Below are 26,214 nucleotides of genomic sequence, written 5' to 3'. Positions count from 1 at the left end.
GAAAAAGATTCCACAGAGTAAAAGCTATAAGCAGAAAAACCAATGTTGGCAGCATATGGGGGGTGGGGGTGGGAAAAGGAGAGGGCGACAGGAACTTAAATTTAACTATTAGGAGCAGAAATCCCACTATGCAATTAGGCACCTCCTCCCCAGACCTGTCCATGCCCCTCCCAGGTCCATGCCTCCTTGATCTTGTACATTTTAGAATTTGAGTGTGTAACACATGACTAAAGACAGGTATGTGCATAACTCTCCAACCCCTATATGTCCTGTCTGTCCATCTCAAACTAGATTGTAAGCTCTTCTGAGCAGTGACTGTCTATTACATGTCAAATGTACAGTGCTGCGTATGCCTTTCAGCGCTATAGAAAAAACTATACGATAGCCTCCTAGCCACTCAAGCAGTAAAACTAAATAACCAGATCTCCAATCTACTGATATCTACCCCAGACTACAAGATGTTCAGAAAAGAAATAAAAACTATGCTCTTCAAGAAATTCCTGAAACAGAACTAACATCACACTTCCGTCCTACCTCCATCTTCTCGCCACTCTTAAACTACCGGACTTCTCTTTACCGCTCTAGAAATGACAAATAATCTTCCATTGTAACCCACCATCTATAATTCTTTTGTAATCAGCCTTGAACCGCAAGGTAATGGCGGAATAGAAATCTCTAATGTAATGTAATGTATAGAAATGATAAATTTTAGTAGTAGTAGTGCATAACAGCTAATTGGTATCAATTAGTGCCAGTTAGCCAATTAGTGCCAATTGCACAAGTATATAGAATTAGGGGGTGGGGTGCTATTCAAATATTGCTTCCTCACAGAGAGAATTTACAAGCCAGAGAGAGCTAGCTAAACCAATGTGACAACAACCCTCTTTGTTAAGTTTATCCCTATGAGATACAGCCAGTATCATGGCATATTATATGAAGAACATGGACTTTGCTTTTTATATGTACCTTATGTTTTTTTCATGAATTATACATTTATAAGAAATTATAGATTACAAAAAATAAAACTACAGAAGAAAAATAAATTAGTTATTTGATGGTGAAGCCTTTGTTCTATCTTCTAGTTAACTGGACTTTTACAAATATGCATCAGAATGGGAACTGAGACCGAAGCTAAATTTACCTCTGTAGAGCAAATTCTGGACTATGTCCTGGTGAGTATTAAAGCTTCTTGGAGCACAAAGGCCATTATTTTAAGAAATCAAATTTCACTTAAGAAGGTAACTTTCTAAAGTACTATATTTTCAAGGGTAAAATAATGCTTTACACATAGCATTAGGCATATAATCAAATGCATATAAGAAAATGAATGAATGAATTGGCTTATAAAATTGCCTGCCTGGTCTGTGGATCATGTTAACTGTGTGTGCACCAGTTTACCCCAGATTAGAGAGTTGCGCGGGGACAGAAATCCCACCCGTCCCCGCCAAAGTCTCACCCGTCCCCACCCGTCCCCGTGAGGAATCCCACCCATCCCCACCCGTCCCCATGAGGAATCCCTCCGTCCCCACCCGTCCCCGCGAGGAATCCCCTCCGTCCCCGCCCGTCCCTATAAACTTCAGAAATAGTTATTTCATTTAATTATGCTACTGAATTAAAGGCTCTGGTAGAAACCCATTTACAAATAAGCAAAAAGACTTTATTAATTTGGAAATATTAATTGGGAAGAATACATACTTTGTAAACGGGTTTCTACCAGAGCCTCTTTTGTTTATAAATTTTTATCAACACAACTAATATACTACTTTATCCTGAAGCAAAAAAAAAAAAAAAGAAATAGAATTATTTTCCTACCTTTGTTGCCTGGTTTCTGCTTTCCTCATGTTCTCATTCAGTTCCTTCCATCCACTGTCTCTCTTCCTTCTGCATCTTCCATTTGCTCTGTTACTGTGCCTCTCCCTTTCTCCCCCCTTCCAAATTGGTCTGGCACCCATCTTCTTCCCTCCGCTCCCCCCATAGTCTGGCATCTCTGTCTTCTTCCCTGCCAGCGTCTTCTCCCCACTCTCTCTTCCCCATGTCCTTTCAGTGTCTTTCTCCCCCCATCTTCCCCATGTCCTTTCAGTGTCCTTCTCCCCCCTCTGTCTTCCCCATGTCCTTTCAGTGTCTTTCTCCCCCCTCTGTCTTTCCCATGTCCTTTCAGTGTCCTTCTCCCCCCTCTGTCTTCCCCATGTCCTTTCAGTGTCCTTCTCCCCCCTCTGTCTTCCCCATGTCCTTTCAGCGTCCTTCTCCCCTCTCTGTCTTCCCCATGTCCTTTCAGCATCCTTCTCCCCCCTCTGTCATCCCCATGTCCTTTCAGCATCCTTCTCCCTCTCTGTCTTCCCCATGGCCTTTCAGCGTCCTTCTCCACCCACCCATCCCCCGTCTTCCACATGGCCTTTCAGCATCCTTCTCCACCCCTTTGTCTTCTCCATGTGCTTTCAGCGTCCTTCTCCCCCCGTCTTCCCCATGTCCTGTCAGCGTCCTTCTCCCCCTTCTGTCTTCCACAAATGCTTTCAGTGTCCTTCCCCCCCCCGTCTTCCCCATGGCCTTTCAGTGTCCTTCTCCACCCCTTTGTCTTCCCCAGTGCTTTCAGCGTCCTTCTCCCCCCTCCTTCTCTCCCGCCCTGGGTGCAGCACAGCCGGCCAGGTCCCCTTACTTTTGTGGCGCTTCCCCGACCGACCGACCCACAACAGCCCCGGTCTGACAAACCTCCCTGCCCTTAACCGCAAATCTAAATTTCCTTCTTACAGCTGCTGTAAGAAGGTAATTTAGATTTGCGGTTAAGGGCAGGGAGGTTCGTCGGACCAGGGCTGTTGTCGGTCGGTCGGGGTAGTGCCACAAAAGTAAGGGGACCTGGCCGGCTGTGCTGCACCCGGGGAGGGGCGGACCGCCCCCCTCCCTTGGTAGCCACTCGAGCCACGAGGCTATTCCTCCTTACCTACCCTGCCTGCAGCACAGAGCCGAACGGAAGTCTTCCCGATGTCAGCGCTGACGTCGGGAAGACTTCCGTTCGGCTCTGTGCTGCAAGCAGAGCAGGTAGGGAGAAAAGCCGCGCGACTTAGTACATCCAGCCCCGCAGGAACCCCCCTACCCTCGGAGGCGTCCCCATGGGATTCCCGTGACCCTAGGGGGCGTCCTCATGGGATTCCCGCGAACCTAGGGGGCGTCCCCACGGGATCCCCGTGACCCGAAGGGGGAACCCGCGGGATTCCCGTCGTCCCCGTTCCCGTGCAGCTCTCTACCCCAGATCAGTGGCAGTGTTCCTGGGCTGCGGTTGTGAGCAGCAGTTTTCATTTATGTGTATACACTGAAAAATCTAAGCATATATTTGTAAATGAACTCTGGAAATTTGTATATGCCAAAGATAATATTTCCAAAGGGCAAAGTAAGGCATTCTCTAATCAACGCAGAGAAAAAAACTGGTGTGAATGATAGTGTTATAGAAGCATGTAGTGATAAAATTATCTAAATCAATGATTCTTAAGCTTGACCTGGAGGACCCCTAGCCAGTCGGGTTTTCAAGATATCCCTATTGAATATGCATGCCTGTAAAGTAGGTAGTAAGCATGCAAATTTCTCTCATGCATATTCATTAGGGACATCTATGTCATCCGCTTCATATTTGTTGGTGGCATGACTTGGGTTGCCAGATTTTACAATTGTAAAATCCGGACACCCTAGACCTGGCCCCAGGCCCGCCCATCTCTGCCCCAGTCCCACCTAGATTGCCTCTCCCCCTCCCCGCTGCCTGCTATGGTCAGGCAGGAGGCAATCCACGCATGCGTGGATTGCCTCCTGTCCAACGTGATTAAGAGGAGGCTTTTCAAAACCAGGACAAAGTGCCGGGTTTTGAAAAGCTATCTGGACCTCCGGACATGTCCTCAAAAGGGGGGAAATCCGGACGAACACTAGGCATGACTATAGTTCACAACCTTGGCTAGCATCCACAGCCTTCACCCGTGCATTCACCTTGTCTCCTGGCTTAGCCGCATAGTCACTGGATGCAGGAATTGCACCAAAGAGTCGCGGTGGCTTCTTTCTTGGCTTCCCAATCCAGAGAGGCAACATCATGGCAGACTGCTGAAGAAGGGTTATCAGTACTCCCCGCCGCATGGTCTTCCGAGGGGGTTCAGAATCATTGTACAGACCTGCAATCTTGGCAGCAATCCTCCTCTCTTCCAGCAGGGACTTAATCTCTGTAATCTTATCCAGGAATTTGCACAGGGCGTTGCACTCTGCTTCTGCGTCGGCCTTGGCTGTGATGTAGAGTCCCAACTGGCTGGCGGTCCCCCAGGACAGGTTTAAGAACCACTGTTCTAAATTATTACGTGCACTGCATATTAAATAAAACATGGTATATTCTTTCTTAGAAATGTGTTCCTGAGGGACCAGATCATGTTGAAAATGAAAACATCCCTAAAGGGTGGCCCACTCAAGGTGAAATAACTTTTAAAGATTACCAGATGAAATACAGAGAAAATACTCCTATCATTCTCAAAGGACTGAATATGAGAATCAATGCACAAGAAGCCATTGGTATTGTTGGAAGAACAGGTTCTGGTGAGATTCTTCTTTTCTTCCTTTTTTTTTTTTTGATCCTAGCCAAAAATTAACATGTTAAAGTACGTGGGATTGAAGGCAAACTGGGCACATAACCTTTTTTTGGATGAGTAATGCAAGCATTTATTTGAATACATTTAGTAGTGCCAATTCTTTAAATATGCAATTCAAGCTAATGTATAAATTAGTCATTAAACGGTAAACAGCATCGCTGAACGTTCACCTCATTGCCCCTTTTAACTTTTATCTGGAGCATTTCACATGTAAGTGGCCACAAATGCACATAAATGACTTATAAAATTCTGAATGGTGTAAAAATATGCATTGTGATATAATGGTGTGCATTTTTCTGGTAGGCGAGCATGGTCTATAAAGTGCATGTACATTGTACAAAATCATGCTTAGTGTCAGTGTGCAATACATAACTTAAGTGCAGGCATTTAGACCAGCTAAAGCCAGGCTTAAATGCCCGTGTCTAAGTTATCAGCTATATTCTATAACAATGTACCTTTTAGGAATGCCCATGATCTTCCCTGGCCACTCCCCCTTTTCAGATTCATGCGCTGCAACTGGCACATACTTTTTACTGATTAGTCCCAATTATGAGGTGTTAATTGCCAAATATCAGTGCCATTTAGCCCAATTGATTAAGTTTTGTGCATACATCGGCTATGCGAAGTGATGCACATGCAGAACTATAGGTGATATATAGAAAATTAGGGGGATAGATTATAAAATACCCTAATCTATGCATGTACCTAAAAATTATACATGGGCTTTTACATCTGCTCCAGGGGAGGTATAAATCCACATCTTCGATGAAGGTGCAATTTCTAGTATTTATAAAGGCAATTAAGCAACGACTTGTTTTCATAAAATTAAATTAGGCACCTGAAAGCATACAGTTGCCCTCTTTGGAGGCAGTTCTATAACTGGATGCCATAATATAGGTATCTCAAGTAGGGTTACCATATGGCTCCAGAAAAAGGAGGATGGATTGAGACATCCGAGTTTTACTTCTATTAAAAAAAAGGAAGTAAGGAGGACATATTGAGACATCTGGGTTTTACTTCCATTGAAAGCAATGGAAGTAAAACTCGGATGTCTGAATCCGTCCTCCTTTTTCTGGAGCTATGTGGTAACCCTAACCTCAGCAGCGGCAATTCTTATGTTCTTATGAACGCAAAGATGCTGTTATCAAACTCAAACTGTGTCTATCAAACTGAAAGCATGACATTGCAAATTTCCCACAGGAAAATCATCACTCGGGGTGGCCTTGTTCCGTCTGGTGGAGCCAACTGCTGGCACTATCTTGATTGATGATGTGGATATCTGTAAGGTTGGACTGGAAGATCTGCGCTCTAAACTGTCCATCATTCCTCAGGATCCAGTGCTATTTGTTGGCACTGTGAGGTAGGTGAATGAGCTAGTTGTAAATGAAAGACAAGGTGAAGGCCTTCAGTCCAGTCTAGAAAGGAGCACATGTTTGGCAAAATGACATTTTGAAATGGTGCCCAAGAAAGCAATAGAAAGCACAAGAGCCTATTATTTAATTGACAAAGCACTGAAGCAGATGAAATTACCAAAGACCTTTTTTTTTTTTTTTAGTTTTAATAGATTTAACATGTGTATATCAGATGTCAGTACAGAAAAGTATAATGATGAAAGACCTTGATACAGCTCCAGAGAATATCTAATCAGAAAGAAAAATCATTTAGTAAACCATAGCAACTGAAGCACTGAACCAATGCAATAAGTCACATATTGGAATGGCATATGGCACAAGCCCCGTTTAACTTATTTTTACTGTGGAGAAAGAATGGGCAGGAGTGAATGGGGATCACTCCTGTCCCACTGTGCCACTAGACCATCAGGATATCACGGTAGGCCTGGGGGGTGGGGGTAGAGTGGTTGTTACTATTGTTTGATAGGGAATGCTAGCTCCAGTCCCATTGAGGTGAGGGTGCAGACACACACTGACTGCAGCAGCAAAAAGTCTCTCAGCTCCCCCTCCCCAGGTCCGAGTTCTCTCACTCTCTCTTCCCATCCCAACATCCAGCTTCTCACCCCTCTTTAACCCCTGGCAGGACTCTGCACCTCTCATCATTCTATATCTACCCCTGCTCCTACTCATTCCCTTCCTTTCCTTCCCTCCTTGCACAGGTCTGCTACCTCTAACCCACTTTCTTCCTCCCCCTGTCCCTCTCCCCTTACAGGTTTGGCACCTCTCACTCCCATCCCCTTTGCCCCTCTGCATAAATCCAGCACATCTCACTCACTTCCTTTTTTCCCCTGCTCCTGACCTTCCAATCTCCCTCCCAACCTCCATGATGTTCCTCCCCCAGTCCATGGCCAAGGCTCCTCCCTCACCAGGCATTGATCTCCCTGCCAACCCCATTATGCCCCTCCTCTCAGACCCCCCAACCTACCTTAGTACCTAGTGGTCTAGTGGGGGGTCTTTGGGGCAGAAGCAAAGCCAATCAACTCTTGCCCCCTTCCAGCTGCCCTCCAAAATGGCTGCCGTAATCTACCATGGCACTTTCTGCAGCACTGCAAGTTGCCGTGGCAGCTATCCCAGAAGACAACTGTGAGGGGGCAGGAGTGAGAGGATATTGCTTCTGCCCCAAAGACTCCCACCCCTGCTGGGGCAACAGGTACTCAGGTAGGCCCAGGAGGCCCGTCTATACATGGTGGAATGGGGGTTTGGGTATTGCGAGCCTGGGAGAGAGACCAAAAGGCCAGGGGTCTTGCAAGGGGGTGATCCACAGCCACTGGCTGAGGGGAGAGCACAGCAATCAGGCGCCTCCTGCTGTACCTGTGAGCACAGTAGCTCTTCATACCATCAGAAGATTCAGTGAAAGGGACCAAGTAGCACATGTATGATGGGAGCAAGCAGCTCTAATCACTTGGCCATCTCAGTGTTGACTTCAAAAGGTGTTTGCAGCTTTTAAACATATAACTGGATATTCTATTCTGGGTCATAACCAGATACAGGTGCTAAATATTAGCATATAAAGTGACCTCTGGTAATTATCTAGGCCACTTCCTGTGTCATTTCTGAAAATGTTTATTTCATTCATTTTTGTTTAGCCATTTTGAGGTCACGGGAACAAAGTTGTCGATTGCATACTCTTGTGAAAGACTGCACACTATTTGCAAAAAGACACTTTCAGAAGGAGTGCACACTTTTTTCCAGATAGTGCATGTATGCAATGTTTATGTATGTGCAGTGGTTTACATATGCAAGGTTTTTCAAATGGCCACACCATCAGGTAAAGAGCGTTCACTGTCTGTGTGCACGGGTTGGTTAATGATATGAAACGAAATATGGCTGGTATGTCCTATGTCACTGCAAATGACAGCCTATCCCTACAACTGATATTCATTGCCAGTACCTGGATAACTATTTGAACATGTTAAGAGAGTTATTTTCCATATGAATAATACCTCTGAAAATCATGTCTGAGTATCTTATGCTATTCAGGTAGTGCTGGGCAGCTCAGGGAGCTAAGCTAAAGTAGAGTAGAGAGTTGCACGGGGACAGAAATCCCACCCATCCCCGCCCGTCCCCGCCAGGATCCTCTCCGTCCCCATCTGTCCCCATCAGGATCCTCTCCGTCTCCACCCGTCCCTGTCAGGATCCTCTCCGTCCCCACCCATCTCCGCAAGGAATTACCTCCATCCCCACCCGTCCCCATAAAAAGCAGCAATTACTTCTGACAGGATCATCAATTCCACAGTTTCTTTTGTGTTTGAGCTGCTGTTTTCCTTGTGGAATCTCTTTGGTGGAACCCTTTTTTTATTTTCTGTTCAGGTAATTAACTTATAAACCCCCTCTTTTCCTAAGGCTGACGTGTCCATTATATTATATGGATGAACCCTGCTTCCAAAGCCTTCCATCCCCGTGGAAGTCCCGTTGGCTAGAGGGGGGTCCCCGTGGGAGTCCCGTGGGTTAGGGGGGATTCCCGCGGTCCCCGTTCCCGTGCAGACCTCTAAAGTAGAGCTGGCAGTTTCAGTGAAGGAGTAGCCTACTGGTTAGTTCTCCGGAGACAAGCAGGGGAAATGCAGACACATTTGAAGGTGAAGTCCTCTGACTGAGCCTGAATGTCGGTGCTCTCACCTAGGTATAGTAAAGGTTTTAAACTTACTGAGCATGTGCAAGGTATATTGCCTCTGGAGCCCCTCCCCTCAGTTGGTTAGTTTTTTCTTTTGTCGCTCCTGACGAGTCGCAGCTCTCTCCTCTCTCTAACTTTCCACACAAGATGGGAACCATAGCAGGGGGGGGGAAAAAATAGATAGTCTAAGCATTATTGAATATTGTGTTACAAAAAAACAACAAATATGGGAGCCGTACCAGACTCTATTAAGTTAAAAAAAAAATTGTCTACAACAACGAAGAGACTCCTGTTGTCACAGCAGGAACTCATTTTCTTGCCCCATTCCTGTGAGTTCTTTTCCTCTCCCTGACCCTACCTCATTCCTGCAAGCTCCATTCTTATCTTCACAAGCCTCAAACACTTTAAAATCATAAGAGTTTGAGGCTTGTGCAGTTAAGGCAGAGCTTGCAGGAATGGAGCAGGGACAGGAACAACGACAAAACTCATGGAGATGAGACGGGGAAATTGAGTTCCTTTGGGGACAGGGACAAATTTGTCTCCATGCCATTCTCTAAAGAGGAGCAATGATGATGGAGAGGTGTGCAGTTTGAGGGGAAGAATGTAAAAGGAGATTGAAGAGGAAGAAAAGAGATGGGGGAAGGGGAAATTAAATCAAGATAGAAGGGAGAATAGAAAGGCAAATAGAGGGAAGGTGATGGGGGATAGAAAAGAGATATGTGGCAAGATAGATAAATAAGTTTGAAAGGTAAGAGGAGATGGAGGGTGAAAGTGGAGAAAGGAGGTAGAAGGTTGGTGTTGAGGAAAAATATGAAAATATAAGGAAAGAATTAACAGATGTGTGATACGTGAAAGAGGAATGGGTGTCAGAGGTCAGGAAAGCAAGGGTGTATGCAAGAAAGCAGGAGTGGAAGAGTATAGGTAGAATAAGGAAAATTAAACAACATTATAGAAAAATCTAGAGGAAAAGCTTAGAGAGTAGAATGGCAAACAGAAGAAGGCAACAAATTTGGAAAAGAGAAAATGAATAATATGGAAAAGCTAGTGAAATGAAAATAAATCCCAATAAAATAATAAGAACACAAGAAAGAAACTGAAGAAGGATCGTAAAGAAATATAAAGGCATATGTCAAGGAAAACAGATGAACAAGAAACAGAACAGTTTGAAAACATTGTATTGTATTGAATAGGTGGAAGGGTGGAGGCTGGTAGGATTAAGTGGGGGTCGGACAGTAAGAGAAAGAATAAATGTATGTATATATATATATATATATATACACACATACACAAATTGTGTTTATGTTCATACTGCACTACATCCTTGCTTTGGCCTACTTTTCCCCACTAATTACTTGTCTCTTAACTGTGTATGTGGCATGTGGGTGGTGGGAGGGAGAATCATGCTGAGATGAGAGCTTGACAACTGAATTCAGTAAATATGTGAAGAACATTTCTAAGATGTCTGAGTCATTGTGTGCAGTTTCTAATGTGAAAAAGGCTGCTGGGCTTTTGACAGAATATGTGTTAAACTGAAGCATATATACCCAGTTATATTTGTATTCTATAAAGGATAGTAGGCACCCAGTTCTAACATTCCCTCTTATTGTAAATTAACTGGCATTAATGCAGTTTAGTACATTGGTCTCTAAATTATAATCACAATATTATTATTTTTTTCCAATTCTTTATTTTTTTTTAAACTTACAATAAGTGTAACAGTAAATACAACATTTTATACTCAATATCACACTTAATATTCTATTAATATCCATATCATTCAAAATATCACAACTAATTGGAAAAACTGCAGTAGATTAAATTATACCTTCTGGTGGAATTCATTGTGTCACATTTATAAAATGGAAAGCATAATTGCTACTCAATAAGGGTATTATAATAAATTTAAAAAGATCTGGGGGCCATTGACAACTTATTGTAATGAATAGACACCATTTTCTAGTGAAAGTATATTTGCAAATGGGGGGAGGAGGGTGGTTTATAGTTTACTATGGGTTTAATCAGAATATTTATATTGTATATTTTTGATTATATGTTAAAGGAAAGAGGCCATGGGAAGGGAATAAATTTATATATTTGATGTTATATTAGAAAGAAATTCAGGTGATGTATTTAATTTCAAATGTTTTATTATTTGTATACTTGATGTAAGATTAAAAATGAATAAAGAATTAAATAAAATCTTCCCTCCCCCCTAATCAATCACATTTTTCAACATGTAATATATCTATCATGGATCCCATATCTACATACCAAAATTTATTATCATCTCAATCCCCCCTCCTCCCCCTTCCCGGATGTGCATTTTTAAAGGGGAAAAACAATATTTAAACATTACAATATTTTGTTAATGGTTCCCAAGTCTCCTGAAATTTCTTGAAATTCCCTATCTGAGTGGCTAGTGTTCTTTCCATTTTATACATATGACACAAGGAATTCCATCAAGTCTCCTCCAATTTTTCCAATTGCTTGTAATTTGTTGAATGGCAACTCCTGTCATAATAAGTAATAGCCTGTTGTTCTTAGATGATATTTGGTTTTTAGCTCTCATTGATATGCCAAATAGCACAGTATCATAGGATAATGCCACTGGATTTTCCAACAAACAATTTATTTGGCCCCCATATTGATTTCCAAAAAGCCAAAATAAATGGGCAATAGAACAATAAATGATCTAAAGTCCCTGCTTCGAGATGACAATGCCAACATTTATTTGACTTAGAGCTATCTAACTTTTGTAAATGAACTGGGGTCCATAATGCTCTATGTAACAAAAAAAATTCACAATATTATTTATATACCACAGTACCTTCCAGTTCATTGTGGTTGTCAATAAGATAACTGACAATATCGGTGAAATACACAGAAAAAAAATACATAAAAATTTATTAAACAAGTTTTCAAAGATGACCTGAAATGCATATAAGAAGGAGCACCAAAAATCAGGGGAACAAGATCAGGTCACAAATGTGCTTTCTGGAAAGACATCAGATACTCCATAAATCACTTTCGACTTCTACCCTTCAGAGAGGGTAAAGCAAACCCTAAAGTAGACCTAGATGGACATCTATAGATGGCAAAGGCAAAGTTGTCCAGGCAGTGAGTAGAGAGGGTGAGTGGCACCTGGAGTGGTGGTGCTCCCCTCCCCCCTGCTCCTTCCTGCCCCCCGCACCATGCACCCACCCCCTTCCTGTCCCCCTTACCTTTATATTTTTCCAGGCCTGAGCAACATTATGAACTTGCTGCCCACGTCATGTCAGCTATCCCTCTGATGTCACTTCCTAGGCGTGGGGCCGGAAGTGATGTCAGAGAGAAGCAACACCTATGTGGGCAGCAAGTTTGTAATGCTGCATGCACAGGGAAAAATTAAAGAGGCATGAGGGAAGGGGCACATGCACGCGATGGGGGGATCGATAAGGAGCTGGGGGGACAGAAAAGAGGATGGGTGATGATGCCCCTACCAAGACCCCGCCCATGGTAGACCGCTCCCCCCTCCTTATTACCATGTTTCTCTGAAAATAAGACAGTGTCATATTAATTTTGGGTCCAAAAAATGCACTAGGACTTATTTTGGGGGATGTCTTATTTTTTTCATGTACTTAACAATCATCTATCTCTCCCTTCCTCTCATCTACCCCAATTCTTCCTCTTTCCTTCCCCCCCCACCCATGTGCAGCATCATTCCTCTCCTCTCACCTATCCCCTTGTGCAGCAGAACCCTATCGACCCTCCTACCGTGAGACTGACATACCTCTGCTCTGAGGCCTCTTAAAGCAGCAGTGAATCAGGCAGCACTAGTGTCAGGGATGGAGTCAGGGAGTGTCGAGAACATTCGGGGAGTGGGGGGCTTTGAAGTTGATCTTAACTAGGGCTTAATTTTGGGGTAGGCCTTATATTAGGAGCATCTTTAAAAATCATGCTAGGGCTTATTTTCGGGATACGTCTTATTTTCGGGGAAACAGGGTATGCCACTTGGTCCAGCAAATAATTAGGCACTGAAACTCTTATTTTTGTGAATATTTCTCTATCAGGCCTTAACTTCCAAATTCCAAAGATATCTTTCTTTTAGCCAAGACATGAAAAATTCTTGAAAACTTACTATCAGTAACTTTTAAATTACTTTTTTCATGCTAAAAAAGAGTCTTCAACTATGAGTTTGCCAATGATTTGGCTCAAAAATGTTATATCATGTCTTTGCCAATGCTAATGAAATCAATTTATAGATGGATTGCTCTCTGTAAGGGATTTCCACAAATAAGGGCGACCCATGTTTAATCTTCATGAATTGAAATGTGAGATTACAAATGCTAGGCATGTGCATGGAAGACTTTTCAGTTCAGTTCATTTTTGGAATAGTCTCCATTTTTGGATTTCAAATTAGTTGGATTATTTTTGTTATTGTTAGTTTCCACTAAAGTTAATGGGGAAAGAAGTTTTGAACTCTAGAAGTTGGGGGTCACCATTTGTTTGTTTTTTTAAACTTGAAAAAACTTGATGGCAGGAATCTGCTCCAGTCCAATGCATTAAGGGGGAAATTCTATAACTGGGTACTTCCATTTATGCACCTTGAGGCCACAAGGTAAGGAGCCTATTCTATAATTGAACCTTCAGTAGACAGGGACGCCCATAATTTATAGCATTCTCTATGCTCTACGGGTAAGAGAGAGCCCCACCTATGTCTCACCCAGACTCTGCTCCTATAGATGTCAGTTAATTATTTTATTTGATATACTGCGATTTTTAACAAAAAAGTTAAACCAAAGTGGTTTACAAGAATAAATCCCACTTTAAAATGTCATGAACTACTTTCCACAGCTTTTACTATTGGTTCTCAACTTCCAGTTCCCCTTAAATTTCATCATCGCCATTTGAGAGATGAGTCCCCCTTGTTTGACCATTCCCATTTACGGGAAGCCTGGGTTCGTGATCTTGATGTAAATTTGCCGGAAGATGTACTTTCACAGGCTGTTCGTCGATTATCAGCCTTTCGGAAATATACTACTTTTTGGGAACAACAATATAAGTTGGTTTTCCGATTGTATATTTCTCCGAAGAGGGCATATCTATCTCACTTTCATGAAAATGCAGCCTGTTTGAAATGCCAGGCTTCTGAAGCGAGTTTGGGACACATGTTTTGGACTTGCCCTGTTATTCAAGTTTTTTGGAATGCTGTTTTTGTCTTTGTGGAGCGCATTTGGAAAATATCCATTCGTCGTTCTCCTTTGCTATTATTTGGGATTGTTCCTCATTTTTTTCCTCGACTGAGGGGCGCTACTGTTTTTCTGAAATAGACTGTTGTGGTGGCCCTAAAATGTATTTTGATTCATTGGCTTGAAGATACAGCTCCTGATTATTCTTTTTGGAGATGTCGGATGATTACCCTTTTGATGTGGGAAAGGAGGGATGTGTTGGATTTTTCTACTCTTCCAGACCGGATTTTTCAACGGACTTGGGAACCTTTCTGGACAGCAATGACTCCATTGGCCCAAAGCCGCTTGCTAAATTGTTGAATTCCTTTATTTTGTTTTCCTTTATTTTATGTAGTTACCTGGTTGGACTTTTCTGGATTGAAATGTATTTGGAAGGAGGACCCTGGGATGGGGGGTGTTATTTATTTATTTTGGGGAGTGGGTTGTGTTGGGTTATTCATAGGTATAGATTTTGTTATTTAAAATACTGAGCTTGTTTGTTTTGCTTGTTACTTACTATTGTTGAGCTCAATAAATATATTTGAATATAAAATATCTGCTAAAGAAATGAAGCAGTATTTGCAAAATATTAGCATTTACACACATATGTATACACATACACATGTATATCCATTCAAACTTCATTGACTTACTTTTCTTAGAGAAAATAATAACCATTATTCAAATACCATATCTCTAAATCAATATCATTCAATTTAGCTTATTGTTTGATGATTTATATATCCTTCAGCAACAGACCTCAGAAACACCACTCCACCGCCCAAAAGAATAAAGATTTTCACAGCAGCAAGCTTTATGTGTTAGATCTTCACCGGTCTGTGTTTTATATATATACATTTTTTTTATAACATCTCTCTTCTTAAGACTAATTCATATAACTTTAAGTTGCATTTGTTCTCGCATTTATTTATCTTAAATCTCAACTTTTACTTATCTCAATGGTTGTTTGCCATTAGTTATTGCTTGCGATCTGAGAGGCTGGATTTGACATATTTTGCAAAAGCTTTATCAAGGATCCCCCTGAAACCAAATGTTTAATAGTTAGTACTAATTTATAACTATAAACTAACCAAATCTCCCTCTCTGTGCACTTTAAGAATAAATCTAAAGCTGAAAAATAAAGCTACTAGTACCGCTGTCATCTGACTCGCATAACTGCTTCGAGCAAGATGGCATCGTCGTCTTACTGACGTACTAATATATATTAATTTGATTAAACAGCTGAACTCCCTGCTTTTCATGAACAATTAAACCTACCATTGCCGCTATCATTGAACTCGCGTTAACTGCTTAGAGCAAGATGGCAGCTGCATGCTACAGACATATTATAATTTTAAATAAATACTGTGTTTCCCCCAAAACAAGACCTACCCAGAAAATAATTCGTAGCAGGATTTTCGGTGTAGCTTAATATAAGCCCTACCCCCAAAATAAGCCCTAGTCCCGGGATTTGCCAGCAGTTTCCCTTCCCTCCCTCTCTTCCCTTGTGCAGCAGAACCCTTGAGAGAGCACCCCCTCCCCCCTGAGCACCGGCAGCTGCTATGCAGCCGAATCCCCATCCTTCCTTCCAAGCCATTGGAACCCAGCTGTGAGCCGTACTTACCTCCCTAAGCAGCGTCGGGCCGGCAGCACTCTAATAGGCTGCTTCGGCCTTGTCTGCCCGTGAACTCTGCCACGTTACTTTATATATGGCCAAATTTGAAGATCAATTTGTGTATACAGTGCTGCAATTTTCAAAAATATCCCTTTGGACTAGATTTTTGGATGATATTTTTTTTCTGTGGCGGGGCACACAGGATGAGCTGTTTGAATTTATACAATACATGAATTCAGTGGATGCACAGATACAATTGACTATGACTTGCCATCAAAATATAATTAAATTTCTGGACCTAATGATTGAGAAGAGGGGGAAAGAATTTTTCACCACCCTCTATAGAAAATCAGTGGCATGTAACACTCTTCTACATTTTGCAAGTCATCATCCTTTTAAACTCAAGTTTAATTTAAAGATAAGTTAATTGTTAAGAATTCAGCGAATCTGTTCATCTGTAGACGAATTTAAGCATCAAGTTCGTCTTATGGAACAGCATTTTGAAGCCAGGGGATACCCCAAAACAGCAATAAAACGAGGTTATTTGAAAGGGAGCTACGCTCAAAGATATCTATTACTATGAGAAAAACCTGTAAATGAGGCCAATAAGGGTGGGAGAATGACTTGTGTGCTGCCGTATTCATCAGCGGCGAATAAGTTAATCCAGATTATGAAGAGATATTGGCACATAATAGAATTGCAACCCCCTCCTCAACAGTTTCCTATGACAGCATTTAGAAGGGGTACCACCATTGGTTAAAAACTTAATTTTAAGAAATCTGATGATAGACCAATTGAATATGAGGGCTAATCATAGTAAATGTGGTAAATGTCAATGGTGTACCAAGACTATAGAAGGGAGAGAGTGGGATATACCTGGTAAAAACACAGTGATTAAAACTAGGAGGCATACAGATTGTAATAGCAGATTCGTCATTTATGCTATTGCATGCCCTTGTAGCTTGATATATACAGTATAGGGCGTACTAATAGACCCATAAAAATATGACTCAATGAACATAAATCCCGCATAATTAATGAAAATCTGCAAGCTCTGATGGTTCATCACTGGGTCCAGTTGAAACATTCTGTTGAGGATTTAAGATGGCGGGTCATTGGTCAGATATTTCAGGAGAGGGTGGGAGGCAATCTGGAAAAAGTTTTGAATTTAAAGGAACAGTGGTGGATATACCGATTAAATACAGTGGAACCAGGGGGGAAGGGTATCTAGAAGTAGAATGGGCCACATTGATTTAACTTTCCTTCCAATGAAAGGCAAGGAGTATCAGCTATTTATTTAAAATTATAATATGTCAGTAACACGCAGCTGCCATCTTGCTCTAAGCAGTTAACATGGGTTGGATGACAGGAGCAATGGTAGGTTTAATTGTTCATCCAATGAAAAGCAGGGAGTTCAGCTGTTTAATCAAATTAATATATATTAGTACGTCAGTAAGACGACGATCCCATCTTGCTCGAAGCAGTTATGCGAGTCAGATGACAGCGGTACTAGTAGGTTTATTTTTCAGCTTTAGATTTATTCTTAAGGTGCACAGAGAGGGAGGTTTAGTTAGTTTATAGTTATAAATTAGTACTAACTATTCAACATTTGCTTTCAGGGGGATCCTTGATAAAGCTTTTGCAAAACATGTCAGATCCAGCCTCTCAGATCGCAAGCAATAACTAATTGTGACCCTGTGACCCTGGGCAAGTCACTTAATCCTCCATAGCCCCAGGTACGTTAGCTAGATTGTGAGCCCACCGGGACAGAGAGGGAAAATGCTTGAGTACCTGATTGTAAAACCGCTTAGATAACCTTGATACGCGGTATATAAAATCCTAATAAACTTGAAACTTGAAACTAATGGCAAACAACCACTGAGATAAGTAAAAATTGAGATTTAAGATAATTAAATGCGAGAACAAATGCGACTTAAAGTTATATGAATTAGTCTTAAGAAGAGAGATGTTATAAAAATAAATAAATAAATACAACACAGACAAGTGAAGATCTAGCACATAAAGTTTGCCGCTGTGAAAATCTTTTTCCTTTGGGCGGTGGAGTGGTGTTTCTGAGGTCTTTTGATGAAGGATATATAAATCATCAAACGATAAGCTGAATTGAATGATATTGACTTAGAGATATGGTATTTTCATACACATGTATATGTCATTATTCTAAACATTACAATAATGAAAATGTACCTGCTTAACCAAGCCCCCCCCCCCTTTTTTACAAAACCGTAGTACAGTTTATAGCACCAGCTGCAAAAGTAACAGCTTCAACGCTCATTGAATTCCTATGAGTGTCAGAGCTGTTACTGCCATGGCCGGGGCTAAACTCCGTGCTACGGTTTTGTAAAAGGGGGGATAATATTCCTTAATAAATATATTTATGTCTTCATGACTTTCAGAAGCATAAAGTTTTAAAAGAAAATTAGTTGTGAACACATAAGGATCAATTTCATGCTCTTCAATGTCATATTTCTAGAAATTTGTATATTTTTAAAATATTTTTTAAAAGCTCAACACTTATCTTCGAAAGATGTAACTTAGGAGACCTTATTCCCGACATGAATTCATGTTTCACAACAGCTGATTCACGGGAACACTTTGAACGTTTTTTGAAACTCAAAGAACAACACTGAATTTTTTTTTTTATAGAATTCAGTTACCCCCATCGGGATTGAACAGAGAAATTGATTGGATGACACTGGTGTAGCCAGGTTCTCTGTGATAGGCTACATCTTATTACCTGATATTAATTTTCTATGAAAAAATACCGCAGTCATTTTTTTCCTAGACCGCGGATTAAGTTGGTATGTGGCTTTTTTGAAAGTTATTTTATTTAAAAGTATAATTTTTTTAAAAAACCAAAATTTCTGCACAGTTTTTGGATTGGGAACACACTTGTTGAGCACCTTTGCAGAATGTTTCTGTATGAAATTGAGATTTTTAAATTTTTTTTCTTTTTTAGGAGATTCCCAAGAATCAGCTGTGGCCAAACATGAATTCATGTTGGGTATAATGTCTCCTGAAGTACATCTTTCGAAGATAAGTTTTTGAGCTATTTAAAAATATTTTAAAAATACACAAATTTCTAGAAATGTGACTTAATGAATAGATATGTATGACGCACAAATTAGAAGATTAGAATAATGAAGAATATTAAGTTGATCCTTTTGGGTTCACAACTAACCCCTCTTCCCCCCCTTTTACAAAGCCACGCTAGCGGCTGCTGCTGTGGTAACTGCCCCAAAGCCCATAGGGATTTAAAGGGCTTCGGGGCTTTTGCCACATAGTAGCCACTAGTGCAGCTTTGTAAAAGAAGGGGTAAGTTTATTTTAAAACTTCCCCCACTATTACTAAGCCACGGTAGAAGTTTCTACCATGGCCCGAAGCGCTAAATATTCTGATGCTCTTAGAATTCCTATGAGCATCACAGCATTTAGGGCCCCGAGTTGCAGTAGAAACCTCTACCATGGCTTAATAAAAGAGGGCCTTTATGTTTCTGAAAGTCATGAAGACATATGATGTAAATGTATTTATTAAGGAATATTAAGCAGATATAGGTTCATTATTATGGTGTTCATTTTGATAATACCTGTTATTTACAGTACTGCGTTGTGCCTAGTATAACTTTTTGACAAAAATTATTCTAAACATTGACACTTGATAACCACAAAAATTAGCAACCCCCCCCCCCCCTCTTGCAAAAGCATAGCATGTTTTTTAGCACGAACTGCAGCAGTAACAGCTCCGATGCACATATAATTCCTATGAGTGTAGGAGCTGTTACCACCGGGCTGAACTATCGGTGACAGGTAAGTGACTGGTCTGGACCAGTTGCTTTTTTTGGATCGCTAAAACCCCTGGATTTTTTGTGAATAGCCAAGCGATGTTAGTGCATCAATCACTTGGCTAGTTTGCATGGGGTTTTAGTTAATTTGCATGGCCGGATCGAAAAATGGGCAATTGAGGGGAAAAACATGCAGTGAGCTGTTTTGTGCACTGGGTCGGCAAATGTGATCGTCGCTAAAGCAGTCAAAACAGGTTTAGCCACGATTGCTGACTTTAATGTATCTGGGCCTATGTGACTTGTCCAGAGTTACAGGGAGCAGGCTGGGTTTGAACTCTCAAACTTAGGGTGCTGAGTCAGCAGCTCTAACCACTAGGCCACTCTTTCTCTCAGAGCTTTCTTATATTCACAATGTGGCCCTTTACGTGAAAAAGTTTGGAGACCACTGAAGTATACTATTAAGGTCATTTCCAAAACACTAAGACATCCCCAAAATGGCGTAAATCGGCACCAGGACATCCAAGTGTCAATTTTTGAAACCGTTTTTCTGGATGTTTTGAGATCTATCATAGCCGCTCTTTGTCTAAGACTAAAGTGGGGGCGTGTTGGAGGCAGGCTTTGGGCAGGCTTAGACTTGGACATCTTGCTGTAATAATCAAACCTTTCCCAAGACATCCTGGATGGAACTTAGATATTGTGAGTTAGACCTGTTTTAAAAGCGTCTAAGTGCCATAAAGGTACACAAAACCGGAGGGATTAAATTATGACCCCCTCACACTCCCCCAGTGATCACCGGCCCCCCTCCCCCCCAAATCTAAATGAAACAGTACATACCTTTCTCTAGAACAGTAGCACTAAGCATGAGAAATCCTAGTAGAGCATCACACAAGTGTCTTTAGTAGCCTGGTGAGTGGGTTATTGAGCCATAGAGAGGAGGACCCAGGCCAAGAAGCCACTCTAACCACTACATTTATGGTGGAAATTGTGAGCCCACCAAAATCCTACTGTACTACCATATAGGTGCCACCTAAGAGCTATTGGAGTAGTATACAGGTGGGTAGAGTAGGTTTGGAGGGAGTTTTGGAGTTCAACTCTGTTCACATAAAAATCGATAATCGACGTGAAAGTAGTTAGATTAGAGAGAAAATAACCCTCATCCGACAACCTAGACAGAAGATAATTAACTTTCCTTAGATCAATTTTCTAAGAACTGTTGAAATAACAGTGTTTTCATAGATTTATGGAAAATCTGGAGGGAGAGAAGAGTTCTAATACAAGAGGGAATCCCATTCCAAATCATTGTAAAAGTATATGAGAAAGATTGAGTAATATTACCAATAGATTTTATTCCTTTTAAAGATGGAAAGGACAGTTTAAATTGTACTTTTGGACAAAACACATTGTTACACAGATTTGCCTGCCCTGCCTAGTAAGCTCGCTGCCACTGTGGTATTTATACAGCATGACAGATTTTTACTACCAGAGGAACTCTTGCACTCCCGATGACACTGCCAGTCTCTTTTAAAAAGCCGTGCTAGCAGCTGCCGTGTGGCAACAGCCCCGAAGCCCTTTAAATCTCTATGGGCTTCGTGGCCATTAGCGCAGCGCAGCCGCTAGCGCGGCTTTGTAAAAGAGGCCATGTATGTGTGTGCCTTTTGCTCTGCCCTTCCTTGCTCTCTCTCTGCCAGGCTTTTGCTTTTTCACAGTCAAGAGCCTCACTAAGAGATGGGGGGGGGGGGGGGGTCTGTCTTCTACTTCATAGATTACATTTGCAACATACACATTCTCATTTATTTGCGGGCTTACTGACTAAATAGGCCTTCTAGTTCCTATCTATCTATGCTTGTGCCCTGAATGTGCTTCATTTCTGTCAAAAAGTTATATATTTTTTTATTTTCATTTCTTTAGTTGTCCTAGCCTGTGGTTAACAAGCCACTCTATCTGCCTGAAACTAAGAAAGAAATGTACAGAAATTGCTGTTGCACTCTGTTATTAGTTTCTTGCTTACATCATCAGTCATGGGATTTGAAAGAAGTGAGGCTGGAATAGGCTTGCTTGGCTGCTTTTTTAAATGTTTAAACATGATTGATGAAATGATCCTTGCTTCTTCATTATCCAGTCTCAAGACAGCGCCACTGTGTCTGGCAATGCTGAGGGAGAGGCTAATTCAAATTATTTGTGGATTATGCAAGCATTTAGTTTGTTTAAAAGAAATGTGTTGAAAATATCCTCATTCATCATTTATTATCAATAGTTTAAAAATGAATGCAGATCACTAAAATATAGTTCTATTCTAATTTTTGTCTGACAGATACAACTTAGATCCATTTGATAACTATTCAGACAATCGTATTTGGCAAGCTTTGGAAAAAACATTTATGAAAGATGCAGTAAGTAAAAAAAAAACAAATAACAAAAGTTTGACCAAAGCATGTCTTTTTCTCTTTTCTTGTAGCCTTTGTTTAGGATTTCAGATTCACACATGGCTTTCCTTTTAGCCCTAACCAGCAAAATATCGCTGTCTTTCTAAGAATGTGTAAAATGAAAAGATTCTTCAATGCTGCTATTCATTTTAATCTAATATATTGGCACTCAAATCCATTTCTCAAGGGCCAAAGTGGGTCTAGTTTTCAAGATTTCTATAATGAATTTACAGTAAACTCTCAGATGTCCGGCATCCATGGGAATTGGTGGGTGCTGGATAACTGTAGTTTCTAGTTGCTTGGGAGTTGCTGTACAAATAGTTTTGTCTCCCCATCTCACTCTATCATCCCCCACCCCCACTTGTAGGTCCAGCATCTGTTTTTCCTTTCTTTCTTGGTCAATTTCTCTCCCACTTTATCTATTCCCCTTCTCCCCCCACTTATGGGTCTAATGTCCACCCATCTCCCCTCCCGTGCACCCTGCTGGACCGTCCTCCACCTACATACTTTTGGTCCACCTCTCCCTTCCATCTGCCCTCCCTCTGTGCAGGTCTGGCTTCCTTGAGCCCCTCATTTACCGAAGCACCAGTGGCATTCGGTCATCAGAGGCAGCACTGAAAACAGGCTGTTTGTGGCCAGCCCCAGCATGGCAAAAATTAGAGGGAACCAAAGTATACACAAATGTACAATAGAGAAAAAGAAGCACAAAGGGCCTTCAGGACGGAACAAAAACCCAAGGTTATTGTGATCTGACATGGGTTGTGTTTCGGCAAATCTGCCTGCATCAGGGGTCAATCAACTGAGTGGAGATTATCTACAGCAGAACTTTATCACTTCATCTTAAAAATGCTACTTTAATGCTCAAAACAACCAGTGTTGCTTTACTACCATGTGAGATAAAAAGGCTGCTTAGTTTACCTCATTGGAATAACTACAAGATGGCATTGTATCTTCCAAAACAGACAATATTTGTTTATTGTTAGTATAAAAACTATAAGTATTACAGCAGCAAAGACATATCTAAAAAATGTATTGTCAGTTCAGAATATGCAATGGAGAGAAGAATTTGCACCCATATGCTTAGCAGGGGGCTAGCAGTTCCCCGTAGCATAAGTAAGTGAATCTCTCTGGCTTTACCTAGAATACACGTGTTTTTTATACAGAGCAATTCTTCCTTTGTCCCAAGAAAGTCCATCCCCGAATTCTGGTTATGTAATTCTCTATTGGTACAAAAAATATTGTATAACTAACTCCTCCCTTTCGTCCACGCCTCTCTCTCACCTCCACAACTCCCCCCCCCCCTCAGTAAAAGGGGGGCCTTGCAGAAACAGAGAACTGGTGCTGAACTTTCTTCTTTCAGCACGGAGACATGCAGCTGCTAATTAGAGGTGTTACAATTCTGTGCATATTCTAGCTGGTGTCCTTGTAAGATGAAAAGTTGGCAACGAGATGGCCTTTCCACAATCCAGCTGTCTGGTTCCCATAGCTTGGTTGGGAGACAGGAAACCCATGGTTTGGTACCAAGTTCTTTCATCTCGTTACACCCACATGAGCAAAGCTCCTTGCTCATTATAAAAGTTTTATGGCTTTGTAGGGTGTCTGGCATATGAAGTCTATGAAGTCATATAGCAGTGATAACAGTTCAGCATAACCTTGAAGGGATATTCTCCCAGCAGGGAGACAAGAACATCATTGTTAGCATTGCAAACAGTCTGGGCCTGGCTATGGGAAAATATGTCTGTAGTTTCCAGCAGGGTGTCCAGCATACACAAGTGAAAATCTAGGTCTGTAGAGTCCAGTTGAATCATCCATATGTCCAGGATATACATGTCAGATGTTTCCCCGAAAATAAGCCTTAGCATGATTTTCGGGGTAGGTCCTAATATAAGCCCTACCCCAAAAATAAGCCCTAGTTGGATCAGGGTTTTCCCTGTTCTGCGTCACTGATAACAGTAATCTAGCTTTGTCAAAATCAGAATTTGGACAAACAATCTGAAAGAAATCAACTCAAAATACTTGTGAATGGCTCTGAGTTTTTGTTTAGCATACTGACCACTTCCAGGCTATACCACTCCTTAGATTGGTGATTTCGGTGGAACAGTTCAGGTTCTCTGTCTCCATCTGCTGGTAGGTCTGAGCTGTTCTAGCAACAATCAAGGAAAGAAAATGATCAGGTAAGACCAAATTTCACTGTTAGCAGTACAGGTATTAATATAAAATTATGTTCTGTTATAAAAGAATAATTTGTTTTCTGTTTAGTGTGTTACAATTAATGAAAAGTCAATATTAATTAAAGTACTTAGTACTTCCATTACTGTAACAGTAATTACCCATGACACAAATGGAGATACAATATATAATTCCACTGTCATTTAGCACAATTAATTTTCTCTTATTGAAGATTTCCATTTTAAGACCCTAATGATGATTTATTTGAAGATGAACTCATTCAGTAAACAATGGAATTCAGTTGCCCTATAAAATCATGTACAGATCATATTGAAGTGTGTTCTGTATAATCATCACAATATTTTTTCACTGTTTGTCCTTCAGATCTCAAAACTCCCTAACAAGTTACAAACAGAAGTTGTGGAAAATGGAGAAAATTTTTCAGTAGGGCAACGGCAGCTTCTTTGCATGGCAAGAGCCCTAATCCGCAAGAGCAAAGTAAGAAAACTTTAGAGATGAATTGATATGATTTTTCCAGATCTTAATGTTTCCTGTGGTGGCAGAGAGCTGAGAATTTGCTTCTCCGCTGAACCCTCAGGGAACTTTATTGCCAGCTGGTTCACAGCTTCTACACATTTATTAAACAACAACAAAAGAACCTCCTAATGGAATTGATTCAAACCAAGGGGCTAGATTAATGTTTCAGAATAAAGTAGGCTAAAGTGCAAAATATTTAAGAGTCAGTTTACTTGCACAGTTTTGAAACACTTCATGCTTTTTCCCTCAAGGATTTCGTGGTCTGCTACTTCTGGGTTTGAAATAATTCTACAGAAAAAAATGATATAAACAAAGTCTTGTAAAAAGCCTTATAGAGGCTGACTGCTTAGCTCAAACCATGGCACGGTGGTGTAGCAGACCCAGGTTCAAATATTCCACTGATTAGGGTTACCATATGGCTCCAGAAAAAGGAGAAGGCAGTGACAGATCACAACGTAGTGATATCTTTAGTCAAAAGATTATATACTCCAGAAAAAGTAGGACAGATTGAGACATCCGTATTTTACTTCCATTGCTTTCAATGGAAGTAAAACCCAGAAATCTCAATCAGTCCTTTTTCTGGAGCCATATGTGAACCCTACCATTGATCATGGTTGGCCGGGTTACAGCATGATGCAAGAAGGGAGTGACTTAGGTTACTACTATCGCAGGGACCCTTGGCAATCCCTGCAAGCATTATTTGTGACTCCTGGGCATGCTATTTGGATAGAGAAAGGGACAAATAGAAAAAATGGGAGGATGGACATTTGTATTTCTGTTTTATTCAGAAATTTGGCATTTTCAGATAAAAGCCCCATGGTATTTTTTTGCTAAAATATTTGCTTGCACCATTTTTTCTGTCCTTGTCAATAATAAATTAAATTGCAGATTGCTTATTTTTATCTCAAATTAATATGTGACCCTAATGATAAAATTTGTTTGGCTGCATATATGGGCTCTCTAACTGCATAACATTATGGGGCTTATAATCAAAACTTAAACGTCTAAAAACCCGCCCAAGTCGACACTTGGACGACCTAAAAGACAGGTCATCCAAGTGCCGATAATCAAACCTATATTTTGGACGTATCCAGGGACTTTCAGGCCTCTGAATGCCACTGTGTGCCCAGAGCTAAAAGGGGCATATCTGGAGAAGTGGTTAGGGTGGGATGTGCCAACCTAGACCTAGTCGTCCTGCAGGGATAATCAAAGGTTTTATAAACTTCCTGGATGGAACTTATACGTTGTGACTTAGACGATGTAAAAACAGGTATAAGTGCCCAAAAGGTATCCAAAAGTGACTAGATAACCACTGCAGAGACAAAATAAAGACCCACATACACTCCCCCAGTGTTCACTAACCCCTTTACACCCCACAAAGATCAGAATAAAAATATACATACCTTTCTCCAGAACATCAGCACCTAGTATAGGAAAGCCTAGTAGAGCTGCACACAGGTCTCTTAAATAGCCTGGGAGGAGGGCTAGTGAACCATAGAGAGGAGGACCCAGGCCCATAAGTCACTCTAACCACTACATATATGGTGGAAGATGTGCACCTATCAAAACCCCCCAAAACCCTTCTGTACTGCCATATAGGTACCATCTGCAGCCAAAAGAGCTATTGGGGTTGTAGACAGGTGGGTATAGTGGGTTTCGGGGGTGTTTGGGGGGGCTCAGAATAACCTATAAGGGAGTTCTGGTGAGATGTTTATCTGGCACCCTTTTTGTGATGTTCACAGCAGTGCCCTGTAAGGTGCCTCATTGCTCTGTTGCCATGTCTGGGTGGCTA

At 41.2% G+C, this 26,214-nt stretch overlaps 1 protein-coding gene across 7 annotated transcripts in view; it reads left to right on the top strand.

The window, feature by feature from the left end:
* LOC117359170 (multidrug resistance-associated protein 9-like) overlaps positions 1-26,214 on the top strand; it is a 227,418-nt gene that overhangs the window by 185,940 nt on the left and 15,264 nt on the right. For 6 of the 7 annotated variants that reach the window (XM_033941465.1, XM_033941468.1, XM_033941467.1 and 3 more), the window contains 5 exons: positions 1,083-1,172; positions 4,368-4,557; positions 5,811-5,970; positions 21,605-21,683; positions 24,270-24,383. In XM_033941465.1, the coding sequence (XP_033797356.1) occupies positions 1,083-1,172; positions 4,368-4,557; positions 5,811-5,970; positions 21,605-21,683; positions 24,270-24,383 (633 nt within the window). Of the gene's footprint in view, positions 1-1,082; positions 1,173-4,367; positions 4,558-5,810; positions 5,971-18,471; positions 18,722-21,604; positions 21,684-24,269; positions 24,384-26,214 lie in introns of those variants that run through there. The other variant, XM_033941469.1, reaches the window with a different exon arrangement.

The sequence above is a fragment of the Geotrypetes seraphini genome, chromosome 4, assembly GCF_902459505.1.
Source record: "Geotrypetes seraphini chromosome 4, aGeoSer1.1, whole genome shotgun sequence".
Lineage (NCBI taxonomy): Eukaryota > Metazoa > Chordata > Amphibia > Gymnophiona > Dermophiidae > Geotrypetes > Geotrypetes seraphini.
Note: the sequence above shows the minus strand (reverse complement) of the source record. Positions and strands in the feature narration are given on the sequence as shown.